The sequence below is a fragment of the Lepus europaeus genome, chromosome 15 (genome assembly GCF_033115175.1).
Source record: "Lepus europaeus isolate LE1 chromosome 15, mLepTim1.pri, whole genome shotgun sequence".
NCBI lineage: Eukaryota > Metazoa > Chordata > Mammalia > Lagomorpha > Leporidae > Lepus > Lepus europaeus.
The window spans coordinates 91,275,163-91,300,870 of NC_084841.1; the positions used below are offsets into that span (position 1 = coordinate 91,275,163).

At 45.6% G+C, this 25,708-nt stretch overlaps 1 protein-coding gene across 2 annotated transcripts in view; it reads right to left on the reverse strand.

Moving 5' to 3' along the window:
• Nucleotides 1–25,708, reverse strand: part of RASGRF2 (Ras protein specific guanine nucleotide releasing factor 2) — a 194,714-nt gene that overhangs the window by 67,937 nt on the left and 101,069 nt on the right. For both annotated transcript variants that reach the window (XM_062211995.1, XM_062211994.1), the window contains exons 10-12: nucleotides 12,798–12,958; nucleotides 11,866–11,932; nucleotides 11,035–11,171 (exon numbers count right to left, since the gene is read on the reverse strand). In XM_062211995.1, coding sequence (XP_062067979.1) covers nucleotides 11,035–11,171; nucleotides 11,866–11,932; nucleotides 12,798–12,958 — 365 coding nt within the window. The remainder of the gene's footprint in view (nucleotides 1–11,034; nucleotides 11,172–11,865; nucleotides 11,933–12,797; nucleotides 12,959–25,708) is intronic.

Genomic DNA, 25,708 nt, shown 5'->3' on the forward strand with positions numbered 1-25,708 from the left:
TGGCTCCGGGCTTCAGATCACCCATTTAAGAAAAAATCATTTTTTTAAAAAAAGGGAATAGATACAGAATTTTAATGGTACTATTTTAAATTATGAAATACATCAAATACACAGGTCAGATAGCCACATACGAGCCACCTCAACTTAGCTAATGTGGTCCTTACCTTGGCCAAGCTTGCCATGGATCAACCCTTTTCTTTCAAGGCCACAGAACACTGGGACACGGCTAAAGCCCCTTCTTCCATTCTAGAACGCCCACGCCACCCCAGAAGCACCTCCATTCCAAAGCTGATGGGCATCCTCTGTCCTTCTTTGCCTGCTTCTAATTTTACCATATATGCAAGTATTTGCCCATAGCAATATGCAATACTATTTGCATTAAACAATCTACAGATGTTCATATTGTTTCACCCAACTGTTTTTGAATTATTTATTTATTGTTTGCACGTAGAGATCATTCATTCACTTTACCCGTTACATATTCTATGGTATAAACATATACATTACAGCTTCAATATCCAGTCTCATGTATACACATACAGTGACTTTTCCTACATATTTCTCCTTGAAGCTTTCTACCTCTCTGTCTTAACTTTCCATACAGAATCTATCTTTTTCGGACTTCTTTGTGTTTGGTCCGCTATAATCTCAAGGTTTTACTTGATTATTTACAGCTTGGAACTCAGTGTGCCCCTTTGATGGGAGGGCTCATATTCCTTCATTCCTACTCATTTGCTCTTTGAAGACTTCAGCGTCCATGTGCTCTCAAATCGTTCTTCTGGAATTCCCACTAGATGGCTGTTGAACCTCCTAGCTCTATATATCTTAATTGCTCACTCATATTTGACATTTTTTCCAAATTGCACTTTGATCTATTCCAGGTAATTATCAGATTCTTAATCTTCTCATCAGCTGTGGTTGGTTCATCATCTTAACGAATCTCCAATAAGTCAGTGATTCTGATGTCTGTAGTTCCCATTTTTAGATTTTTCTATTTGATTCTTTGACAAATCAGGTTGCTCCTTTTCACACGGTGATCTATCTTTATGGCTTCTTTCTTTCTTCTTTGCTTCATTTACAGTTTTGCTGTCTTAAAGCTGCTTATTTTACAATCTTTTCTAAGTTAGCCCACCACTATCTCAAGCTGTCGCAGGGCTAACTGCACTGTTCCCTGTGTCTGTGACCCCTCGATCAAGGCAGACAATTTACTCCCAAGTTGTGGACTCTTTGATTTCGGCTCACACCATGTGCCCTGTTCTGCAGGAGTGCTGGCTCACAGAGTGGCTTTATCTAGACACCTGCTCGGGTCTCAAGGGGCAAAAGTTCTTTCTATAGCGACTTCTCAGCTTACAATTTTTCACACCATGTGAAGATTACAGATCTCAGTTTCAATCTACATGCTACAGACACACTCAATTTTTTTTAATAAGGTTTTTAAAAAGTCAGAATCCAGGACAAAGAAGATCTTCCTTGTCGCTCTCCGTGGGCCAATGGTACCGTTCTTATTTCATAAAAGGAACAGCCTTCCAATGTCTAAACTTTAAGCAGGGACCTCAATGATTTGGGGAGACCCAGGCCAGCTCTAGCCCCCTTTATGTGTTAAGACCCCCAGGGCTTTGTACCTACGCCCAAACCCAAATCACCGCCACACCTCTCAGACTTCAGCTGACACAGCTGCTCTGGCTTTAAGTTGCAACCAGAGGTTTCCCCTGCTGTTGGTAAATATCACCTATGTGTTCAATTTTTTAAAGTTTTTAGATTTTCCTGGTTCTGTTTTTGTAGCTAGATGTTTTATAGCTAAATCAGCTCAGAGCTCCACACTGCCAGAATTGGAACTTTAGATAAATGTTTCCTCTCCAAAAGAACAAATTTATGTGACCATTTTTGCACATCTTATTATCCAATGTCAGTTCTCATTCATAAATCTTTCTGGTTCATCCTGTGAAGCACTGAAATCATCTTCAATGGGAATAGAAAGAAATTAGAGAAGCAAACTACACATGGAATCTGAATCACAGCTCTAACGACCACTTAATGAAAAGTTTGAAATGAAAAAAGTTTGTAATGAGAAGTACTCTGGTTACACAAAAGGTCTTTCCTAACTGACACATAATCTTTCCATCACCCTTTGGATGGATGGACGAATGGATGGATGGATGGATGGACGGATGGGTGGATGGAGAAAGAGTAGACAGATGACAGACAGATGGTGACAGACTAAATAGATGGACCGATGATAGGTTACGTGGGTATATGACAGACTAAATAGATGACAGATAACATAGGTAGGTAGTAGGTAGAGGACAGATTAGAAAAATGGATAGATAGATAGATAGATACATAGATAAATATCATGACAAATCTATATTAGAGGAGTGGTTTTCAAAACAGGTTTCTCATCCCCAGACAGGCTTCAGCGACAACACAGATGTCAAAAAAGCTCCATCAACTCCACTTCAGCCAAAGTGTTCCGCTTCTATTTCATTTCCACTTAGGATTTCAAGTAATGATGCTTTGAACAAAGGGATCTAGAAAACACTAAAAATCTAATAGAAATTACATGTGAGTGTGTGCATGAATCTGCTTACAGAAGGTGTGGCATAATCTCCTGGTTGTAAGGGCCGGCACTGTGGTAGAGTGGGTTAAGCCACCTGCAGTGCCACATCTGATGTGAGTTCTGGTTCAGATCTCGGCTGCTCCACTTCCAATCCAGCCCCCTGCTAACACACCTGGGAAAGCAGCAGAGGATGGCCCAAGTGCTCAGGGTCCTGCCACCCATGTAGGCTCCTGGCTGTGGCCTGGCCATTTGGGGGAGTGAACCACCAGATGGAAGATCTATCCCTCTAACATTCCTTTCAAATAAATACATAAATATTTTTTTTAAAAAATCATGTTTATATACAAATATATCTTGATTGTTCAGGAGTGGAGGGAGCCCTGGAAAAATGAACATGTTTCCCTCAGTTAAAATGAAATTCATGAGAACAGGCAATGTGTCAGACACCTTCAGTGTCATACTGAATTTATGTGAGCTGCAGGAACTCCTGACATGGGTAGAACTACAAAATCAGATTCTTGAGCCACAGAGAGTGAGTTCGGTTTCAAATGACTACAGTGGGTCTGGAACTAGGAACATTACCCAAAGCCCTGGTGGCTTTGATTCAACTGGTCTTGGACAACTGTTGACGATGACTTCTACAGCATGGGTTTTTTGTGTCTTGCTTAAGGTCAAGGTCTACTGGGCTGTTTTTACCTTCTCACTACTAAGAAGTAACAAGAGGGGCCAGAAGTGTAGTGCAGTGGGTTAACGCCCTGGCCTGAAGCGCCAGCATCCCATATGGGCACCGGTTCAAGACCCGGCTGCTCCACTCTGATTCAGCTCTCTGCTGTGGCCTGGGAAAGCAGTAGAAGATGGCCCAAGTCCTTGGGCCCCTGCACCCACGTGGGAGACCTGGAAGAAGCTCCTGGCTCCTGGCTTCAGATCAGCACAGCTCTGACCGTTGCAGCCATCTGGCGAGTGAACCAGCGGATGGAAGACCTCCCTCCTACCCCGCCTCTCCTCTCTCTGTGTAACTCTGACTTTCAAAATAAATAAATCTTTAAAAAAAAAAAGAAGTAGCAAGAAGAAAGATTAGGTTCAATTTTTCTTTTAATTCAGTTTCTAGGTTAAAGTAAAAATTTCTGAGTTGATTCCAGAGAAGTTATTTTAAGGGAAGAAAACATATCTACATGCTACAAATCTGTCTGCCCAGGTCTACATTTTGTCACAAGATATAAAAGTCCTTCCCAAACCCAGAAGTTCAGAGGTGAATTTTAATTCTGCATTTTAATTAATGTCCGTAATTACAGGGAAATGTTGAATACACCATTCTGTGTGACAGTGAGACAAATGAACGCACTATATTGAAATGAATGGTCAAATCTTCAGCCTCAAATCTTCCCCTATAAATAGATGGAAAAGAAGAAGAATCATTGCTTGAGGCCATTAGCCACTTGCATGTTTTGTCGGAGGCGCCAGCGGTTAATTATGGCCTTGGTGGTGTAACTAAAGGCGTCATTAATCACTCAGGCCATTGTTCCTTCTAAAAAATGCCCACTCCAGAGAGACCTGGTGAAACGGCAAATCTTTCTCTCCCATTTTTAACTTTTTAATCTTAGAATAGTTTTAAATTTACAAAAATTGTGGAGTTTACAAAGAGCCAAAAATCTTAAATTTTGTATATAGCTCTTTATATGAAACTCTGAATGTATCAATACTCAAGAACCACTTCAGGGCTGGCGCTATGGCGTAGTAGGTGAAGCCAACTACTGCGGTGCCGGCATCCCATACAGGCACTGCTTAGAGTCCCAGCTGCTCCACTTCCCATCCAACTCTCTGCTATGGCCTGGGAAAGCAGTAGAAGATGGCCCAAGTCCTTGGGCCCCTGCACCTACGTGGGAGACCGAGAAGAAGCTCCTGGCTCCTGGCTTCAGATCAGTGCAGCTCCGGCCGTTGTGGCCAATTGGGGAGTGAACCATCAGATGGAAGACCTCTCTCTCTCTCTCCCTCTCCTCTCTCTGTGTAACTCTGACTTTCAAATAAATAAATAAATAAATAAAGAGAGAGAGAGAGAGAGAAAAGCAGCCTTTTAAAAAAAGAACCACTTCATTTTAACTAAGATCTGCATATGGTTAGTATAATATGGCACCATGGCTTAGCAAGACGGCTTCAAATTAAGTTACAAGAAAATTCAGATTTTGACTAATAAGGAGTGATGAGAATTTAATGCTTTCTGATGTTTTATTTGTTCATGCTAATGTAACATGAATACCAGTAGAGCAGATTCAGTGTCGCTGCTAGACACAATTCTAAGAATGCAGTGATACTTCGCTCCCTCCGAAGTGACGAGAGTTGCAAAGACGAAACAATGGAAGACGCACTCACGACCGGCATTGAAAGTGAATGTTCACTTCTCTTGTGCTAAGAATGGCTTCAGTGAGTTTATGTCCATCCAGTGTACAACACAAGAAACAGTGGGAACTGTTTGTCTTGCTGGGAGTTATAGACCCCTAGACTAAAACTACTAGAGTCAGAATGTGTTCCCACTGAATAAGGAAATGTGACAAACGTGACAAAACTCAACGCCCGCAGGACCTGAGAGGAAGTGACGCAGGGACGGAGCAAACGCGAGTTACGTGTGCTCTGAAGCGTGGCACTCCGTCAACTCGCGACTCAGACATCCTTGTCCAGGGCCTGACACTCTGTGGGCGTCCACCCCAGCGAGGGACAGCCACAGGAGGAAAGAGGCGGAACAAGCTGACAGCAGCACACCGCGTTTCAACCCTAAAACCTGGCCATGAGCCTGACCCCCAGGGCTCGGCTACCCAGAAGAAGCTGTGAGGGTGAGGCCTTCATGTGGGAGAGGATACAGCCACACTGCAGGAGTTCATGGCAAATGCAATCACAAGATAGCTTTGTAAAAGTTACGTGTATTCACTTCAGCAGCAGGGGGACGGACAGACAGAGCTCCTATGCGCTGGCTCGCTCCCCAGATTCTCGCAACAACCGGGGTGGGCCCGTACTGAGGCCCCATTCCAGGAGCTCAGTCCCGGTCTCCCACGTGGGCGGCAGGAACCCAGTGACCCAGCCAGCACCACGGCCTTCCAGGGTCTGCAGCAGCAAGACACTGGAACTGAAAGCCGGGGCAGGGTGTGAAACCCGGGGGTTACAGTGCGGGACACGGGCGTCTGAATGCAGCTTCCCCTTCCCTCCCTCCCCTCCTCTCTCCTCTTCCCCTCGTCTCCTGTCTCCTCTTCCCTCCTCTCCTCTTCTCTCTTCTCTCCCCTCCTCTCCTCTCTTCTCTCTTCTCTTCTTTTTCTTAAGATTTATTCATTTACTTGAGAGGCATAGTTACAGACAGAGAGAGGGAGAGACAGAGAGAGAGTCTTTCATCCGTTGGTTCACTCCCCAAATGGCCATAATGGCCAGAGCCGGGCCAATCCAAAGCCAGGAGCCAGGAGCTGCCTCCAGATCTCCCACCTGGGCTCAGGGGCCCTAGGACTTGGGCCATCTTCTACTGCTTTCCCAGGCCACAACAGAGAGCGGAATCAGAAGTGGAGCAGCCAGGATTCGAACCGGAACCTACACAGGATGCCGACACCACAGGTGGATATTTAATTTACTGTGCCGCAGCACCGGTCCCAACCTCATTTTTCATAGCACACACTGTCCGTGAAATTTTGAACAATGTATGTATGTGTGTGTAGTTACTAGAAGGAGTCAATATGAAGAACCTGTAGGAACACAGTGAGATAGAGAACAACTTGTAGGATACAGCAAGTGAGATAAAGAGAAAAAATACACACTGAGCGCCCCGCCCCCGCCCCCGCCCTTCTGCCTCCTAAGGTAAGAAGGTGCTTGTTGATAGTTTGCTGTTTGGTTTTGGTCTTCTCCGGGAGAGACTGTACGATGACGCTTAGGGGCCCTTCTTGCCTCTCTGGATGGAGATACCTACAAAGGGCCTAGTACTGCACCCAGCACTGAGTCCCAGCGGATGCCGGAGGAGCAAAGCCACACAACGGCACGGCCACACAATGGCGGGGCTCTAATGAACAGTCTTCGTGTAATGATACCATCGTCACTCAGCAGCACACCCTGCCATGAGCTTCCCTGACTGCTGTACAGTCTGGCACAAGTCCTTGTAAGCAACTTACTGGGGCAAGGAGGAGGAAGCTGTGGACTTCTGCAGCAAGGCGTCCTAAAGTGAGAGAGACGCCCGTGGGTGCTCTCCGAAGGGCCACAGAATCATCCATGCACCCCAGGGGTCTTGTGCTCCTATGTGGGGAGCACCCTGGAAGGTAGCAGGTGGAAGACGCTGCCTACGCCGTGCCCTCTTCTTCCCACTCGTCTTGGCTCACAACACCTGCAGCACAGCTGCATGACTGCTGACGGCCTGTCCTTCCCCAGAGCAGGCACCGTCGCCACAGCCCTGGGAGCTGCTGGTAGCACCTGCTAACTCCTCATAAATGTCTGCAAGGCCAGTGAGGGGCCCGGAGTGTGTAGGCTAAGGGACACACCACAAACAGGGAGGAGCCCAATCAAGTACTGATCGACGCAGCACAGTTCATGAAAAGTATTAACAAGTTACCACGAGAAAAGAATTATGCAAATACGGGAGATTCCACATTTTCATTCCTTTGTTAGCCAGCAAAGAAATGGGTTAGGCTTGAGTCCTGTGTCTTCCGACAAACACTCAATGTCCACACCTCGGGACTCTCACCTCTCACAGGGGATTAATGCTGTTTCTCTCTGTTTATCTTCAGAATACTATTCTAAGGCCAAATGAGGATGGGTCTGTAAAACTTCTTTGACCAAGAAAAAGCAAACGTATGGTGCCGGCGCTGTGGTGTAGCAGGCAAAGCCGCCGCCTACAGTGCCGGCATCCCACATGGGCGCTGGTTCGAGTCCTGGCTGCTCCACTTCCAGTCCAGCTCTCTGCTGTGGCTGGGAAAGTAGTGGAAGATAGCCCAAGTCCTTGGGCACCTGCACCCGTGTGGGAGACCAGGAAGAAGCTCCTGGCTCCTGGCTTCAGATCAGTGCAGCTCTGGTCTTTGCGGCCAGTTGGGGAGTGAACCAGTGGATGGAAGACCTGTCTCTTTCTGTCTGTCTGTCTCTCTCTGCCTCTCCTCACTATGTAACTCTTCCAAATAAATAAATTTTTAAAAAAAGATAATTTTTTTTTTAAAAAAAGCAATTGTTGTTCCATATTGAAGTGCTGGGTTCCACATCCACCTGGCCCCTCACTCCACCTCCTGTCGGCTCTGGCTGACACAGACCCTAGGAAGCCACACTTCAGACCCAAATGACTGGGTTCCTGCCACCATGTCAGAGACCTGGACTGGGCTCCCAGCTCCCAGCTGCAGCCCTGGTCCAGCTCCGGCCATTACGGACATGTGGGGCATGAACCAGAGGATAGGAGTTCTCTTGGGGTCTCTCTCTCTCTCTCTCTCTCTCTCTCTCTCAAATGAATTAATAAAAATTTTAAAACTGACTATTATTGCCGCCACTCATTCTTCATTTCCCCTCCATTTTCAGCCATTAAAAAGAAATCTAAGTATCTGAAGAACTATGATCCGGCTCCTGGATCTGTCTTACATATAAAGTACTGTGCATTCCTCAGAATAAAGGAGGCAAAGGAGTCTATAACACCACATCTTCCTGCAGTTAGTGACCCGGAAGAGAATCACACCTCCTTCTAACACTGCTTACCTGCCACCATCTTCTCCCACATTATCAACGGTCGCCAAAATTCACGTGGAGTTTGCCTTCAGGGACACTGGGGTCTGACCACGGTTAGTCGTGACGTATTTTCAGACCGCAGCACTGCCTGGACAGACGCTGCAGGCCCTGCACAGGGCATTTGCTGCTCAGGGAGAGGCAGGCAGGGCCGGTGTTGTGGGGCAGCAGGCTAAGCCGCAGCCTGTAACGCCAGCATCCCACCGTCACAGCGCTGGTTCAAGTCCTGGCTGTTCTACTTCCGATCAGCTCCCTCCTGGTGCACACAGAGGCAGCAGATGACGGCCCAAGAGTGTGGGCCCTGCCACTCACGTGGGAAATGCAGGTGGAGCCTCCGAAGAGCCCCTGTCCTCAGGCTCAGCCCTGGCCTTTGCAGCCACGTGGGGAGTCAACCAGTGGATGGAAGACCTCTCTCTCCCCCCTCCTCTCTCTCTCTCTCTCCCTCTCTCAGCCTCTCTGTTGCTCTTTCAAACAAATAAATAAATCTTTAAAAAGAAAAAAGAGAGGCAAACAGTTTCTGTCCCTGCTTTTTCTTTTAAAATTTATTTATTTTAGCTCATCAGTCAAAGATTATAGATGGTTATACATGGGTGAAATAATTTCTGGGGTTTCTATTATGTCTCATTGGTCCACATGTCTCTTCTTGAGCCAGTACCAGGCTGTTTTGATTATAACTGTCTTGTAGTACGTCTTGAAATCTAGTATGTGATGCTTCCAGCTTTGTTTTTGTTGTCTAAGACTGCTTTAGCTATCTGAGGTCTCTTATGTTTCCATATGAACGTTAGAATTGTTTTCGCTAGATTTGACAAGAATGTCCTTGGTACTTTGATTGGGTTAGCAGTGAATCTGTAAATTGCTTTGCGGAATACGGATACTTCGATATTGATTCTTCCAATCCATGAACCTGGAAGACTTTTTCATTTTCCATTTTATTTCTCTCCTTAATGTTTTGTAACTATCATTATAGAGATATTTCATGTTCTTTAAATGTATCCCAAGGTATTTACATTTTTTGTAGTTGTTTTGAATGGGACAGATCTTATAAGTTCTTTCTCAGCCACGGCATTCTCTGTGTATACAAAGCCTACTGATTTTTGTGTGTTGATTTTATATCCTGCCACTTTGTCACACTGTTAGTTGCACTAGTGTCTTAGTGCATCTTTTGGTTTCCCTGTGTGGAATCATATCATCTGCAAATAGGGAGAGCTTGGCTTCCTCCTTTCCCAGTGGTATCCCTTAGACTTCTTTTTCTTGCCTAATGGCTCTAGCTGAAACTTCCAGAGATACCCTGAATAGCAATGTCCAGAGTGGGCATTCTTGTCTGGTTCCAGATCTTGGTAGAAACGCTGCCAGCTTTTCCCCACTCAATATGATGCTGGCTATGGGTATGTCATATATTTTTTTGATTGTTTTGAGGAACTGTTCCTTCTATATCCAATTTGCTTAAGATTTTAATCATGAAAAGATGTTGTTCTTTATCAAATACTTCCTCTGCAGCTATTGAGATAATCATATGGTTTTTATTCTTCAATTTGTTAATGTGATGATCACACATTTATTGATTTTCAGATGTTGAACCATCCCTGCATACCAGGGATAAATCTTACTTGGTCCGGGTGAATGATCTTTCTGATGCATTGTTGGATTCAGTTAGCCAGCATTTTGTTGAGCATTATGTTCATCTGAGATACTGGTCACAGTACTCTTTCTTTGTTGTATCTTTTTCTGGTTTTGGAATTAAGGTGGCGTTGGTCTCATAGGAGTTTGGATTCTTCCCCTTTCAGTTGTTCTGAATAGTTTAAGAAGTACTGATATTAATTTTCCTTAAAGTCTGACAGAATTCAGCTGTGAAGCCGTCCAATCCTAAGCGCTTCTTTATTGTGAGGGTCTTTGTTACCAATTCAATCTGTGCCTTGATTGCTGGTCGATTTAGGTTTTCTATGTCTTCGTGTTTTGATTTTTGTAAACAGGATGTGTCTAGAAATCTATCCATTTCCTCTACATAGTCCAACTTGTTGGCATAAAGGTATCTGTAGTAATTCCTGACGATTTTTTTATTTCTATGGTATCTGTTGTAACATCTCCTCTTCCATCTCTGATTTTATGAATTCAAATCCGTCTCATGGGGCAGGAGTGTTAGCTGGGGCAGTGCTCTATCAGTTCTGTCTGTTTTATTCCAAGAATCAGCCATCTTCCCCTGCCTTCCCCGGCACATGAGCAGGGAGCTGGATCTGACACAGAGCAGCTGGGGCTGGAACAGGCACCCACATGGGATGCTGGTGTTGCAGGCAGCGGCTTCCCCTTGCTGAGCCACAGTGCTGGCCCCTACTTTTTCCTGTCTGACACACAGTTGCTCACTGTCCGCTTTTTTACTGTAGACAGGGTCTCTTCTGATTGCTTAACCTGAGACTCATCATCGCCCTCGTTACCCACAGCTTGTTCGCTGCATCTCTCAGCATTCTCCTGGTCAGAACTAAACAGACAGAAACCCCACTGGAGTCCCTGGACAAAGTGCTGCGAGCAAGGCAATTTCAACACAATTAACCAAGTGACCAGATGCCCAGGAGCTACAATGCGATCGTCACCTTTCAAGGAAATTCTAACCTCAAGAGGAAAAACGAGCCGACAACGGAGGCGCAGGTGTGGCAGTGGGGCCACCTCCAGACGTCATTCGTCCAAAAGAATAAAAGCTCAAGAAGCCCCGGCGGGAAGTCTGCGCTGTGAAATCGGGAGAGAAGACGTGGCCAGGGCCGGCTTACCTGGCTTATGTCGCTCATCCAGGCCGCCTTCTCCTGGCGCGAGGGCGCGAGCAGGACCACGGTGAAGGGGGCGGCTTCCGGCGGCTCCACCACGATCTTAAAGTCCAGGTGTCCAAACACCTGCCCGGAGCCCTTGGCTTCAACACACGCCAATCAAAGGAGACACAGGAACGTGAGCGATGCTGCGTTCGGTCCCAGCGCGCCAGCCTGGCTTCCCACCGCAGTGGCATCGCGCTTCCGCACGAGCGGGAGGCGGTAGCGGGGGTCGCCAGGGTCCCCAAGCCCGGGACCGCGGCCACCTCTCACTTCCCATTTTCTCTGTTTCTATAACCTGCCGACTGCCTGCTGCAGCTTGGCTGTGGTCTGCGCCCCAGGGCTCATGGCGAAGGAGGTGGGCCCCAGCGTGGTGGTGCTGGGCGGTGCGCCGTGGGCCACTGCCCTAGTGTTCCTGGGACCCCAGGCAGTTCTCGGGGAGCAAGGCTGTTGACTCCCTACTCTCTGCCTCCTATCTCGCCACGTGTTCTCTCTCTCTCTCTCTCTCCCACCCTCCCGCCACAGGACGCCATCCCCCACGAGCGGAGCCAATGCCAGTGCCGTCCCCTGAGCCTCCAGGGCTGTGAGCTGAGCGAATCTGTCTGCTTTATAAAGAGCCCAGCCTAGGGTGCTTTGCTGCAGCAAGGGAAAAGAGACGAATACCCTGCCATCTGAATGCCTAAAGTGGCCTACCAGGGCTCCCAGATCAAGTGGTTCAACAGAGCTCTTTAATGCACCCGCCCCATGGAACCTTCTGTTCTACTCCGGGGCAGCGCCAAGTGACAGACAGGGACTTACCGTCATCGTCGCTGGCGTCGGGCTCCTCGATGAGCGTGCACTCCATGAGCGACAGCACCCCGCCTGTCTGCAAACAAGCCAGGGGCCCACTGAGAGCTGCGCTCGGATTCGTGCATTTCACGCCCACGTTGCCAAAGAGGAAGGCACAGCCATTCCGTACCACGTGTGCTTTTTCAGATCATCCAAAACTAAACTTGGATGTGAAAAAGGATTTCAATTCAATGAGCTTTAATAAGTCCTTCTTCGCCACCCCAGTCTTGCTCCCAGGGCTATAGAATTTAGCAAATCCAGGAGACCAGATGGTGCCACACAGGCTGCAGAGTGAAAACTCAGCTCTGCACAGTGACGGCCAGAAGTGGCGTCATCATGGCGCTGCAGCACGGTGTAAGGCAACATTAAGGGGAGGCACGGGTAGGCAAACTTCCTGTACAGGGCCAGGCAGGCAAGACTTCAGGCTTTGCAAGCCACAGAACTTCCATCACAGCTACTCAAATCCGCCACTTTTAAGCGGCAAGCAGCTGCAACCGGAAACACAGAAAGGGGGCTGTGTCCCAATAAAACTTTATTAACAAACACAGACAACACGCTGCGGGCTCCAGTGCTGTGCAAGATAAAGGGGCTGTTAGACACACGGCCTCAGGGCGCCGGGGACATGGCGCCATCAGCCAGTGGCGACTGTCTGTAGGCCAAGGCTTCAGCGGCACTTCTTTTGCTAGACATTGGCTATTATATCTATAATTACATAATAGGTCTAATTATTAAAAAAACATTTCCAGCACTCTGAATGCAAAGGGCAACGGAGCCGCTGTTAGAGCTGGCAGCTGCTGCTTCCCTCTCTGGGCCGCCCGGGCAATCCACTGTCTGACGATGGACCAGGCGTGGGATGAACCTGGGTCCCTCTGCAGAGCTCGGGCCGGGAAGGGGCTGGGTACCTTGAGCAGGTGCAGCTTTCCCCCGGAGCTCCTGGTGCAAATCAGGAAGTGCTTGGTAAACAGAAAGCACTGCCTCTCGCCTTCCTTCTTCAGAGACAGCGAACCCAGGCGCACCTTGCTCAGCTTCCCCCGCTCAACGGAAGGTACTTGAATGAGAGAGCCTGGTGATGACACAAGTGAAGAATACACAGCGATGAAAACCCTGGAGAACCAGGCGGGGTCACCATCGCAAACGCGGGCCCTGTCTCCCAAGCACCAGGGACTGACCGGAGCGCCACCGGGCTTATACGCCCCACACCCGGGCAGGGAGGGACGCACGGTCTCTCAAGGGCAGACGTGACCCCTGTACCCCTGTGAAAGGCTTCAGACTCCACTCCTGGTCTGCTTGCTGCAAAGGGGAGTCTGAGAGGGGCTCCCCCACACCTCAAGGAGACCCGGCCTTGGCCATCGGATCCCAACCCATGTGTTTACTGAATAACAATATACACATGGTGTAACGACATACAACATTACAGTAACACAGCAGAAAAGCAAACACAATGGATTTATCGAAGGCATATCAGTAGCATACTGTTATAGTTTTCTTTGATTTTAAAAATAGAATGTACAATACATGTTGTAAAAACACATACATTATACAATTCGACACTTCATTAAGGATGGCTGTTTTTGTTTTAAGATTTATTTATTTATTCAAAGGCAGAGTGAGAGAGAGAGACACAGAGAGAGGTCTTCCACCTGCTGGCTCACTCCCTAGATGGACGCAACGGCCAGGGCCACACTGAAGCCAAGAGCCAGCAGCTTCCTCTGGGTCTCCCACGTGGGTGCAGGGGTCCAAGCATCAGGGCCACCCTCCACTGTCCTACCCAGGCCATTAATATGGAGCTGGACTGGAAGTGGAGCAGCCAGGACACAAACTGGTACCCACATGGGATGCTGGCACTACAGGCGGTGGCTTTGCGCGCTAGACCACAGCACCAGCCCTGTGGACTATTTTTTAAAGGGCAATTATTTATGTCACATTTAAATTATACGTGATGGAAATTCCTTGTGGAATATAAAAGGAAATCACAATTTATAGGCAGGGTCCTCTTGTGAGAAAAATCACCTCCCATGTGATGTGAGCAGCTCTGTGCAGCCTTTACCCAGCACTGAGATCACTTCTGATTATGTTTAGACCTCGTCCTAATAACAAATCCCCCTTAGCCCCAAAAAATAACATGCCAGGCTCAGTTAAATATCAAACCGGAGGGTGGCTCCAAGGTGGTGGAATTGGGAGGGAGCTCACTGAAGAGTTCAGGAAAAGATAGTTTAATAAAAGTGGAGATAGTGAAATCTCAGGGAAGAGTTAGGGGGAAACTGCAGAGGGAACTCCTCTGGAATTAGAGGGACACGGTGGACCTACGTGGAGGACACGGGCGCCCACGGCTCAGGAGCCAGCTGCTGAGAATCTTCTCCTCTGCACCAGCACTGGAAACAGAGGTGAGGCAAAACCGCAGTGGCCTGAGACCCTGGCGGAAATGAGGCAGGAAGAGCCCAGAGGGAACGAGGCTTGCAGCCCCATGGAGGAAAGAACACCAGCCTAACTAGAGGAGAGAAAAAACAAAAGGGACCAGTACGGACACGATTCTCTCTCTCCACACACCCTACAAAGGCGTGCGAGACAACAGAGCAGGCGCCATTTAGGAAATACATAACAGCTATGCCAGCTCGGAGCTGCGCCCACCCTCAGCCAAACAGAAAAACTTGACTCTGGTTGGGAGTAATAACAGGAGACTAAGACCTAGTGAATGTGTGGAGCTTATGAACCAGGGCTGTGATTTAAAAAAAAAAAATTAAGGGTGTGTGGGAGAACTCACGGTGTGGCTGAGATGTGAATAGTCTCGGTGTGAGACACTACAAACTCAGTAACATTAGCAACCCGGTAAGAGACATTGCAGGGGAATCTGAGCTTACACTGAGGACTGCACAGGTCCTTTGTGTGGTCCTTGGGACAGAGCAGACGATTATTATACCCACAGGGGCTAGCGCTCAGGCACTGATTGCCAGTGAGGAAAAGAGCTCAGCTGAGCGGAATTACTTCCCTTCTGAATAAAAAAAAAAAAAAAAGAGGGAGAGAACATTTACCACACCAAACTTGGGTGTGTCACCTCTTACACACCCCTAACCCTGAAGAACTGAATAGAACTCTCTGGCCACACCCATCATAAGCCTCTAGAGATTCACCAAAAGCAGACAGTCCACTTAATCTAGAGTCCTAGTATAACAAGAAAACCACCACAGCGAGGAAAAAAAAAAAAAAGAAGAAACCAAAGAATATTTCCACAATGCCAAACAACAAACACAGAAACCGAGGAAACAAGAATAAGGAAGACATTATGACACCCCCAAATGAACATGACACTCCAATACAAGATTATGAAGATGATGAGATAGAAGAAATGCAAGATACAGGCTTCAATAAATTTATGATTAGAACATTTAGAAGTTATCAAAAACAAATGCATGAACTACAGAAATCCATACAGGACAGGACAGAAAATCTCTCTCATGAAAATGAAATCCTAAGGAAGAATTGAAATGAAATGAGGAATTTAGTAGAACATGAAATTGAGATATTGAAGAGAAACCAAAATGAAATGAAGAATTCAATAGAACAAATGAAAAACACATTTAAGAACCTTAAAAACAGAATCAGTGAGGTAGAAGAGAGAATATCAGACTTAGAAGACAGAGAACAGGAAAGTATACAGTCAAACAAAAGAAGAGGAAATTAGAAATCTAAAAAATATTGTTGGGAATCTACAGGATACTACTAAAAAATCCAATATTTGGGTTCTAGGAGTTCCTGAAGGTGTAGAGAGAGAGAAAGGATTAGAAGGCCTTTTCAGTGAGATACTAGCAGAAAACTTCCCGGGTTTGGAGAAGGAAAGAGACATCCAAGTACAGGAAGCTCATAGAACCCCTAATAAACATGATCAAAAGAGATCCTCACCTTGACACGTTGTAATCAAACTCACCACAGTGAAACAGAAAGAAAAGATCCTAAAATGTGCAAGAGAGAAACATCAGATTACTCTCAGAGGATCTCCAATTAGACTCACAGCAGACTTCTCATCAGAAACCCTACAAGCTAGAAGGGAATGGCGAGACATAGCCCAGGTACTAAGAGAGAAAAACTGCCAGTCCAGAATATTATATCCTGCAAAGCTCTCATTTGTGAATGAAGGTGAAATAAAGACCTTTGATAGCAAACAGAAATTGAATTTGTCACCACTCGTCCAGCCCTGCGAAAGATGCTCAAAGATGTGTTACACACAGAATCACAAAAACACGGCCATCAATATGAAAGAGGGTAAAGGAAGAAAATCTCTCACTAAAAGATCACAGGAAGTTCAAAGCATATATTAGAAATATCTTTTGAAAAATGGCAAGGCAAATCACTACTTATCAATAGCCACATTGAATGTAAACGGCCTCAACTCTCCAGTTAAAAGACACAGACTGGCTGAATGGGTTAAAAAAAAAAACCCATCTATTTGCTGCTTACAAGAAATATATCTTTCCAACAAAGATGCATACAGACTGAAAGTGAAAGGTTGGGAAAAGATATACCATGCTATCAGAAACCAAAAAAAGCTGGTGTAGCCATCTTAATATCAGACAAAATAAACTTTAACACAAAAACTGTTAAGAGAGACAAAGAAGGGCACTATATAATGATTAAGGGATTAAATCAACAGGAAGATGTATCTATAATAAATGTATATGCACCTAATTACAGGGCACCAGGTTATTTAAAAGATATGTTAAGGGACTTAAAGGGAGACTTATACTCCAATACAATAGTACTGGGGGACTTCAATACTCCACTCTCAGAAATAGAGAGATCAACCAGACAGAAGATCAACAAGGAAACAGCAGATTTAATCGACACTATAGCCCAAATGGACCTAAGAGATATCTACAGAACTTTTCATCCTACCCTTGAAGAATATACATTCTTCTCAGTAGTACATGGAACCTACCCTAGGATTGACCACATACTAGGCCATAAAGCAAGTCTCAGCAAATTCAAAAAAAAAATTAGAATCATACCATGCAGCTTCTCAGACCACAGTGGGATGCAGTCGGAAATTAGCAACTCAGGAATCCCTAGAGCATATGCAAACAGATGGAGACTGAACAACATGCTCCTGAATGAACACTAGGTCATAGAAGAAATCAAAAGAAAAATCAAAAACTTTCTGGAAGTAAATGAGGATAACAGTACAACATATCAAAACTTATGGGATACTTCAAAAGCAGTGTTAAGAGGAAAGTTTATATCAATAGGTGCCTGTATCAAGAAATTGGAAAGGCACCAAATAGATGAGCTTTCAATTCATCTCAAGGACCTAGAAATACTGCAGCAAACCAGACCCAAAACTAGTGGGAGAAGAGAAATAATTAAAATTAGAGAAGAAATCAATAGAATTGAATTTAAAAAATTACAAAAGATCAGCAAAGTGAAGAGCTGGTTTTTTGAAAAAATAAACAAAATTGACACCCCATTGGTCCAACTAACTAAAAAAAAAAAAGAGAAAGGACCCAAATCAATAAAATTCGGAGATGAAAAAGGAAACGTAACAACAGACACCACAGAAATAAAAAGAGTCGTCAAAAATTACTACAAAGCGTTGTATGTCAGCAAACAGGTAAATTATCTGAAATGGATAGATTCCTGGACTCATACAGCCTATCTAAATTGAACCATGAAGACATAGAAAACCTAAACAGAATCATAACTGAGACAGAAATTGAAACAGTAATGAAGGCCCTCCCAACAAAGAAAAGCCCAGGACTGGATGGATTCACTGCTGAATTCTACCAGACATTTAAAGAACTAACTACAATTCTTCTCAAACTATTCAGAGCAATCGAAAAAGAGGGAATCCTCCCAAATTCTTTCTATGAAGCCAGCATCACCTTAATTCCTAAACCTGAAAAAGATGCAGCATTGAAAGAGAATTACAGACCAATATCCCTGATGAACATACATGCAAAAATTCTCAATAAATTCCTGGCCAATAGAATGCAACAACACATCAGAAAGATCATCCACCCAGACCAAATGGGATTTATCCCTGGTATGCGGGGCTGGTTCAATGTTCGCAAATCAATCAATGTGATACACTACATTAACAGACTGCAGAAGAAAAACCATATGATTATCTCAATAGATGCAGAGAAAGCATTTGATAAAATACAACACCCTTTCATGATGAAAACTCTAAGCAAATTGGGTACAGAAGGAACACTCCTCAACACAATCAAAGCAATTTATGAAAAACCTACGGCCAGTATCCTATTGAATGGGGAAAAGTTGGAAGCATTTCCACTGAGATCTGGTACCAGACAGGGATGCCCACTCTCACCACTGCTATTCATTATAGTTCTGGAAGTTTTAGCCAGAGCCATCAGGCAAGAAAAAGAAATTAAAGGGATACAAATCGGGAAGGAAGAACTCAAACTATCCCTCTTTGCAGATAATATGATTCTTTATTTAGGGGATCCAAAGAACTCTACTAAGAGACTATTGGAACTCATAGAAGAGTTTGGCAAAGTAGCAGGATATAAAATCAATGCACAAAAATCAACAGCCTTTGTATACACAAGCAATGCCATGGCATAGAAAGAACTGCTAAGATCAATCCCATTCACAATAGCTACAAAAACAATCAAATACCTTGGAATAAACTTAACCAAGGACGTCAAAGATCTCTACGATGAGAATTACAACATCTTAAAGAAAGAAATAGAAGAGGATACCAAAAAATGGAAAAATCTTCCATGTTCATGGATTGGAAAAATCAACATCATCAAAATGTCCATTCTCCCAAAAGCAATTTATAGATTCAATGCAAAACCAATCAAAATACCAAAGACATTCTTCTTAAATCTGGAAAAAATGATGCTGAAATTCATGTGGAGACACAGGAGACCTCTAATAGCTAAAGCAATCTTGTACAACAAAAACAAAGCCAGAGGCATCACAATGCCAGATTTCAGGACATACTACAGGGCAGTTATAATCAAAACAGCATGGTACTGGTACAGAAACAGACGGATAGACCAATGGAACAGAACAGAAACACCAGAAATCAACCCAAACATCTACAGCCAACTTATATTTGATCAAGGATCTAAAACCAATTCCTGGAGCAAGGACAGTCTATTCAACAAATGGTGCTGTTAAAACTGGATTTCCATGTGCAGAAGCATGAAGCAAGACTCCTACCTTACACCTTACACAAAATTCCACTCAACATGGATTAAAGATTTAAATCTACAATCCGACACCATCAAATTATTGAGAACATTGGTGAAACCCTGCAAGATATAGGCACAGGCAAAGACTTTTTGGAAAAGACCCTGGAGGCACAGGCAGGCAAAGCCAGAATTAACAATTGGGATTACATCAAATTGAGAAGTTTCTGTACTGCAAAAGAAACAGTCAGGAAAGTGAAGAGGCAAACAACAAAATGGGACAAAATATTTGTAAACTATGCAACAGATAAAGGGTTGATAACCAGAATCTACAAAGAGATCAAGAAACTCCACAACATCAAAACAACCTACTAAGAGATGGGCCAAGGACCTAAATAGACATTTTTCAAAAGAGGAAATCCAAACGGCCAACAGACACATGAAAAAATGTTCAAGATCACTAGCAATCAGGGAAATGCAAATGAAAACCACAATGAGGTTTCACCTCACCCCGGTGAGAATGGCTCACATACAGAAATCTACCAACAACAGATTCTGGCGAGGATGTGGGGAAAAAGGGACACTAACCCACTGTTGGTGGGAATGCAAACTGGTAAAGCCACTATGGAAGTCAGTCTGGAGATTCCTCAGAAACCTGAATATAACCCTACTATACAACCCAGCCATCCAGCTCCTTGGAATTTACCCAAAGGAAATTAAATTGGCAAATAAATGAGCTGTCTGTACCTCAATGTTTATTGCAGCTCAATTCACAATAGCTAAGACCTGGAATCAACCAAAATGCCCATCAACAGAAGACTGGATAAAGAAATTATGGGATATGTACTCTATAGAATACTATACAGCAGTAAAAAACAATGAAATCCGGTCATTTGCAACAAAATGGAGGAATCTGGAACACATCATGCTGAGTGGAATAAGCCAGTCCCAGAGGGACAAATATCATATGTTCTCCTGATCGGTGACAACTAACTGAGCACCTAAAAGGAAACCTTTTGAAGTGAAATGGACACTAGGAGAAACAATGACTTGATCAGTCCTTGTCCCTCTGACTGTCGAGGAACAACTTACTATTTTATTCCTTTTAGTATTTTTTTTGTTCTACTTAATACCATTGGTTGAACTCTTTAATTAACACACAATTATTCTTAGGTGTTTAAATTTAACTAAAAAATGATCCCTGTTAAATATAAGAGTGGGAATAAGAGAGGGAGATGTACAGTTTGGCACATGCTCAATCGGACTTACCCTTCATGGTAGAGTTAGAAATGTGCCAGGGGATTCCAATTCAATGCCATCAAGGTGACATGTACCAATGCCATCTCACTAGTCAAAGTGATCAGTTTCAGTTCATAATTGATCATAATGATAGGATTAAGAGTAAAAGGGATCATATAAACAAGACTAGTATCTGCTAATACTAACTGATAGAATTAAAAAGGAGAGAACGATCCAACATGGAAAGTGGGATACACAGCAGACTCATAGAATGGCAGATGTCCTAAACAGCACTCTGGCCTCAGAATCAGTCCTTAAGGCATTCAGATTTGGCTAAAAAGCCATGAGAGTATTTCAGGCATGGAAAGCCAAGACACTGTGGCAAACAAACAAACAAACAAACAAACAAACCCTAAATGAAAGATCTCTGTGAGTGAGATCCCAGTGGAAAGAAGGAGCCATCAAAGGAGGTACCTTTCTCTGAAGGGAAAAGAGAATTTCCACTTTGACTATGGCCTTGTCTAAATAAGATCGGAGTTGGCGAACTCAAGAGGCTTCCACAGCCTTGGCAGCCCATGACAAGGCCTCGGGTGATTACTGACATCATAAACAAGAGTATTAATTGTTAAATCAACAACAGGAACCACTGTGCAGTTTCTCCCCATGTAGGATCTCTGTTCTTAATGTGTTGTACTATGTGAATTAATGGTATAACTAGTACTCAAACAGTACTTTACACTTTGTGTTTCTGTGTGGGTGCAAACTGTTGAAATCTTTACTTAGTGTATACTGAATTGATCTTCTGTATGTAAAGATAATTGAAAATGAATCTTGATGTGAATGGGATGGGAGAAGGAGCGGGAAATGGGATGTTGTGGGTGGGAGTGTGGTTATGGGGCGAAAAAGCCATTATAATCCAAAAGTTGTACTTTGGAAATTTATATTTATTAAATAAAAGTTTTAAAAAATCAACCCGGAAGTGCCAATGAAGACTCTAGGAACGCCTTGGTTCTGACTGCCCTGGGCCAGAGCGTTTCTCACCTCCAGCACCCACTGCACCTGCAGCCCGGCTCGGGCCCGTGGGAGCAAGCACAGGGAGCCCGGAAGCAGCCCCGCGGCCATCACCAACAGAAGGCAGCCCCGCTTGCCTCCTCAGACACTCTCTGGGCTTCCTGATTTTATTTCTCAATGAACACGGATCGCTTCTGTAAGTGAGGGGAAAACACTACACTTCTTAATATAAATAACATACAAATACAGGAGACAATGAAACTACACTTGCTCCCCAACTGCTTCACGTGTAAACATTCCACATCGCATCTGCTTTTTAACAGAGGTGGGAAGCTGCGCAGGGTGGGACGGACCCAGGCTGCCACACCCGGATCTAACACCAGGGGAGTGTTTAGGTGGGATGCTTGACAGACAGAGAGTAGGCAGCTGTTTTGGGCCTTCAGAATAGCAAGGAGGCATGTGGGGTTGGGGAACCAAGGGCCAGGAGGGGCTCAGTTTCAGGACAGGGCATAGGAGAGTGAACAGAGTAGTGGGGTGGGTGGGAGCAAGCTGGCCAACAGCCCTGGCAGCAAGGGATTAAACCTCAAGAGTAAGAGGCAGTGGAGGGCGGGAAGAAGAACGATTAGCAAGGGTCAGCAGCAGAATGTTGACTCATGGGACCCACGGGGATACACTTAACGCCAGAGGAAGCCGAGCTCTCCCGTCACCCAAGTGAGGGGCAGAGCCGCGGGCCAGCAGTGGATTCAGCCACAAACTGAGGCACGGGAAGGGAGTGGAGGGGTCAGGGCGGCAGGTGTCAGCGTCACTGTGGAGGGGGCAGGCAGAGGAGGTGGGGACGGCACCCAGGTCTTGCTGGGCACGTGGGTCTGCCCATGGCTGTGAAAACTTAATAACCCATTCATTGGTAAATGCTTCCAGCAATTTGGTGATCTTCGAAGTCAGAAATTACAGAATGCATTGTTAGCTCATGTATCAGCAATCACTGTGAATTTCAGCATCGAGGCAAATGAATGTCTCCTTGGCAACCGTACGCTAATTTTATTAATTTATAACCGTGCACCTCAGATCCAAGCAGGAGACTATGTCCCTTAATGCACAGAAATCTACACACTGAACAAGAGGAATTTCAACACTACCCTTTGGTTTATAAAATCGTATGTGGAAAAAAGCAATTGAAGAAGGTTCTTTTTTTCCCCACGTCATGGTACATTTGACCCGACCTTACAACAGGGCACGGGCCTCAAGGAAAGATGCTGCCCCAGTGAATGCAGAGTGGAGCCAGGACCCGCACCCAGTAGTGATTCCTCGGAGCCAGACGGCTGCCACAGCAGGGGCCTCACATCCCAGGCATCAGTCTGTCTCATCGCTGTGGTCATTTCAATCGCTGAACCCACGGAAAGGCATCTGAGACCGGGAAATGCTCTTGTTATTAATTCCGCTCCTCAGTGAAGGGGAAAAAGAGGCAGGGTAATTTCCAGGCTGCAGGGGTGGGTGCTGGGGAAGACGTGGCCGTTTCCAGACACCCCGCCTTGTAACTCCGAAGAACACCGGCGTGCTGACAGTGCACGATTTAGACTCTGCAAAGACAAAGCACCAGACAGGCCAGCGTCTGCTTCCCAAAGCGTCTTCCTCTGCGTGTGTCACCTTCATTGAACGTTTTGGACACAAAACTGACCACGCATAACCGGGTTTGTAGACAATGCTGAGTTGGAGAGCCTTCATCACCTAACAAATGTTCACGCATGGCTCGTGCTACTGGAAATAGAAACTCAATCCAAAGTTCGGGTCTTGGCCTTGAAGTCTGAGTCATAAGCTCGCAGACGCTGGCTCCAGTGCTCTCGGAGCCACGGCCTGCTGACTCTTCATGCCATCCAGACGCACAGGCACTGCTGCTTGGTTTCCAGAGGGGAACGGAGACACAGAGAGGTTACGGGAACTGCCCAGCACCGCAGGGCAGGGAGCGGGGGCCGGGGTCGGGCCTTTCTCTATGCTGTGTCTTGAGGCACTGACACACTCATTCAGCAAACCTGGATTTCAGAAACTACACAACAACAGTCCACTGCCAGGACGCCACCCCCTGTGCTCCGCTCAGTGGACTAATACTTGGAATCGGTTTATAGTAAAACTTCTCTGATTTCTATCCCCAAATCCCCACCAAATGACATCCAAGAGTGGCTGACATGCGAGACCTGGAGGAAGCTCCTGGCTCCCGACTTTGGATTGGCCCAGCTCTGGCTGTTGTGGCCACTTGGGGAGTGAACCAGCGGACAGAAGACCTCTCCCTCTTCCTCTCTCCCTCTCCCTCTCTCCCTCTCCTTCCCTGTTTATAACTCTGCCTCTCGAATAAATAAATAAATCTCAAAAAAAAAAAAAAAAAGAGTCCTCATTCTGAGGAGACTCTCAGAGGACTTCGGAGACATTTTTTCTGGACCTTAGAATAAATGTTCAGGTGTGGGCATTTAGCTGAGCAGTTGAAGTGCTGGTCAGGACGCCCAGGTCCCTAACAGATGTTCCGCATCTGGTATCTGGCTCTGGCTCCTGCTCCGGCTTCTTGCTAACACAGAGCCCGGGGGGCAGCAGTGTGGGCTCAGGCAACTGGATCCCCATCACCCACTGAGCCCCAGGCCAGCCCCAGCCATGGGAAGCATCTGAGCACTGAACCAGTAGGTGGGGGAGCGCTTTCCCCCTCTTCAGATAAACTTCTGAAGATTGAAACCGTGCATATGTGCACGTGCACACACTCACACACACGGAAACAGATCTATCACCCTTAAAAGTAATTTTTTTTTTTTTGACAGACAGAGTGGATAGTCAGAGAGAGACAGAGAGAAAGGTCTTCCTTTGCCGTTGGTTTACCCTCCAATGGCCACTGCGGCCGGCGCATCGTGCTGATCCGAAGCCAGGAGCCAGGTGCTTCTCCTGGTCTCCCATGCGGGTACAGGGCCCAAGGACCTGGACCATCCTCCACTGCCTTCCCGGGCCATAGCAGAGAGCTGGCCTGGAAGAGGGGCAACCGGGATAGAATCCGGTGCCCCAACCGGGACTAGAACCCGGTGTGCCAGCGCCGCAAGGCGGAGGATTAGCCTGTTAAGCCACGGCGCCGGCCACCCTTAAAAGTAATTAATGCAAAGATTATCACATCATTAGAGATGGGAGGTGGGCCACTTCATAGAAAATAGAATCCTTCAAAAATTTAGAGTTAACAATTTTCAAAACACTTCAATAAAGGTTTTATTCAGTAAAGGTTACTTTTCAACAAAAGCAAATCTATGTGAACATACTGTCTGTAATTGGATTGTTTTCTATTTTCACATTAAGTTATGATTTTTTTAAATTAACATTTATCTATTTGCTTGAAAGTCAGAGTTAAAATTGAGAGAGGAAGAGACAGAGATCTTCTATCTGCTGGTTCTCTCCCCAGATGGCCACAGCAGCCAGAGCTGAGCCAAGATGATGCCAGGAGTCACAAGCTTCCTACAGGTCTCCCACGTGGTTGGCAGGGGCCCAAGCACTTGGGCCAAATTCCACTACTTTTTCCAGGCCATAGCAGAAAGCTGGATCAGAAGTAGAGCAGCCAGGACAAGAACTGGTGCCCCCTGGGATGCTGGCATCACGGGCAGTGGCTTCACTCACTACACCACGATGCTGGCCCCATGGTCTAATTTTTTTTTTTAAGACTGAATGATTTATTTGAAAGATGGAAGGACAGAGAAAGGAGACAGAGAGAGAGAGATCAGGTATGATTTTCAGAAACCACCTTTATTGTATAATTCCTGAACAGTGTAAGCACAACAAACATGCGGAGACACACTGCTGAAGACAAATCACTCCATGTCACTATAGTAACTGCATCAGAGATGTGAACAGCTGATGGGTGCTGTGAACATGCGGTGCACAACAAGGAGGAAACAGCGAGTGGATATGACGGGAGGGGAGAACTGGCTCAAGTCTGTTCTCTTCAAGCGCAATAAAAACATGAGTTACTCCATGTATTTGACCTTGCGGTATTCTTCATTCTGAGTGTTTGTTCAAACTCAGACCAAACAGCCTAAGCTTTCAGACCCATTAAATGCTTATAGGTGACAACGCTTTTTAATGAAAATCCTTTCAGAAACTGCTGCGAATAGAAGTGTTTGCTTCTGTTCTTACAGGCTAAAAGCTGCAAGTCTATTAGTTCATTTTCAGTGAACTCCAAATACAAGAAAAATACAAAATAAGATACACTTGTAATTGCAATCCAACAAATAACTCAGCTGAACTCAATGCCCGTTTTCCGGGCATCTGTGATGGACAGCATCGTACCGGACAAGGCAGGGAGAGACGGTACAAAGGCTGCCCTGCAGGGCTGGCGGTGACTGGCAGGCACGGTGTCCAGGCAGCTGCCCTACTGGGGGGGGGGGAGCTCCAGGCAG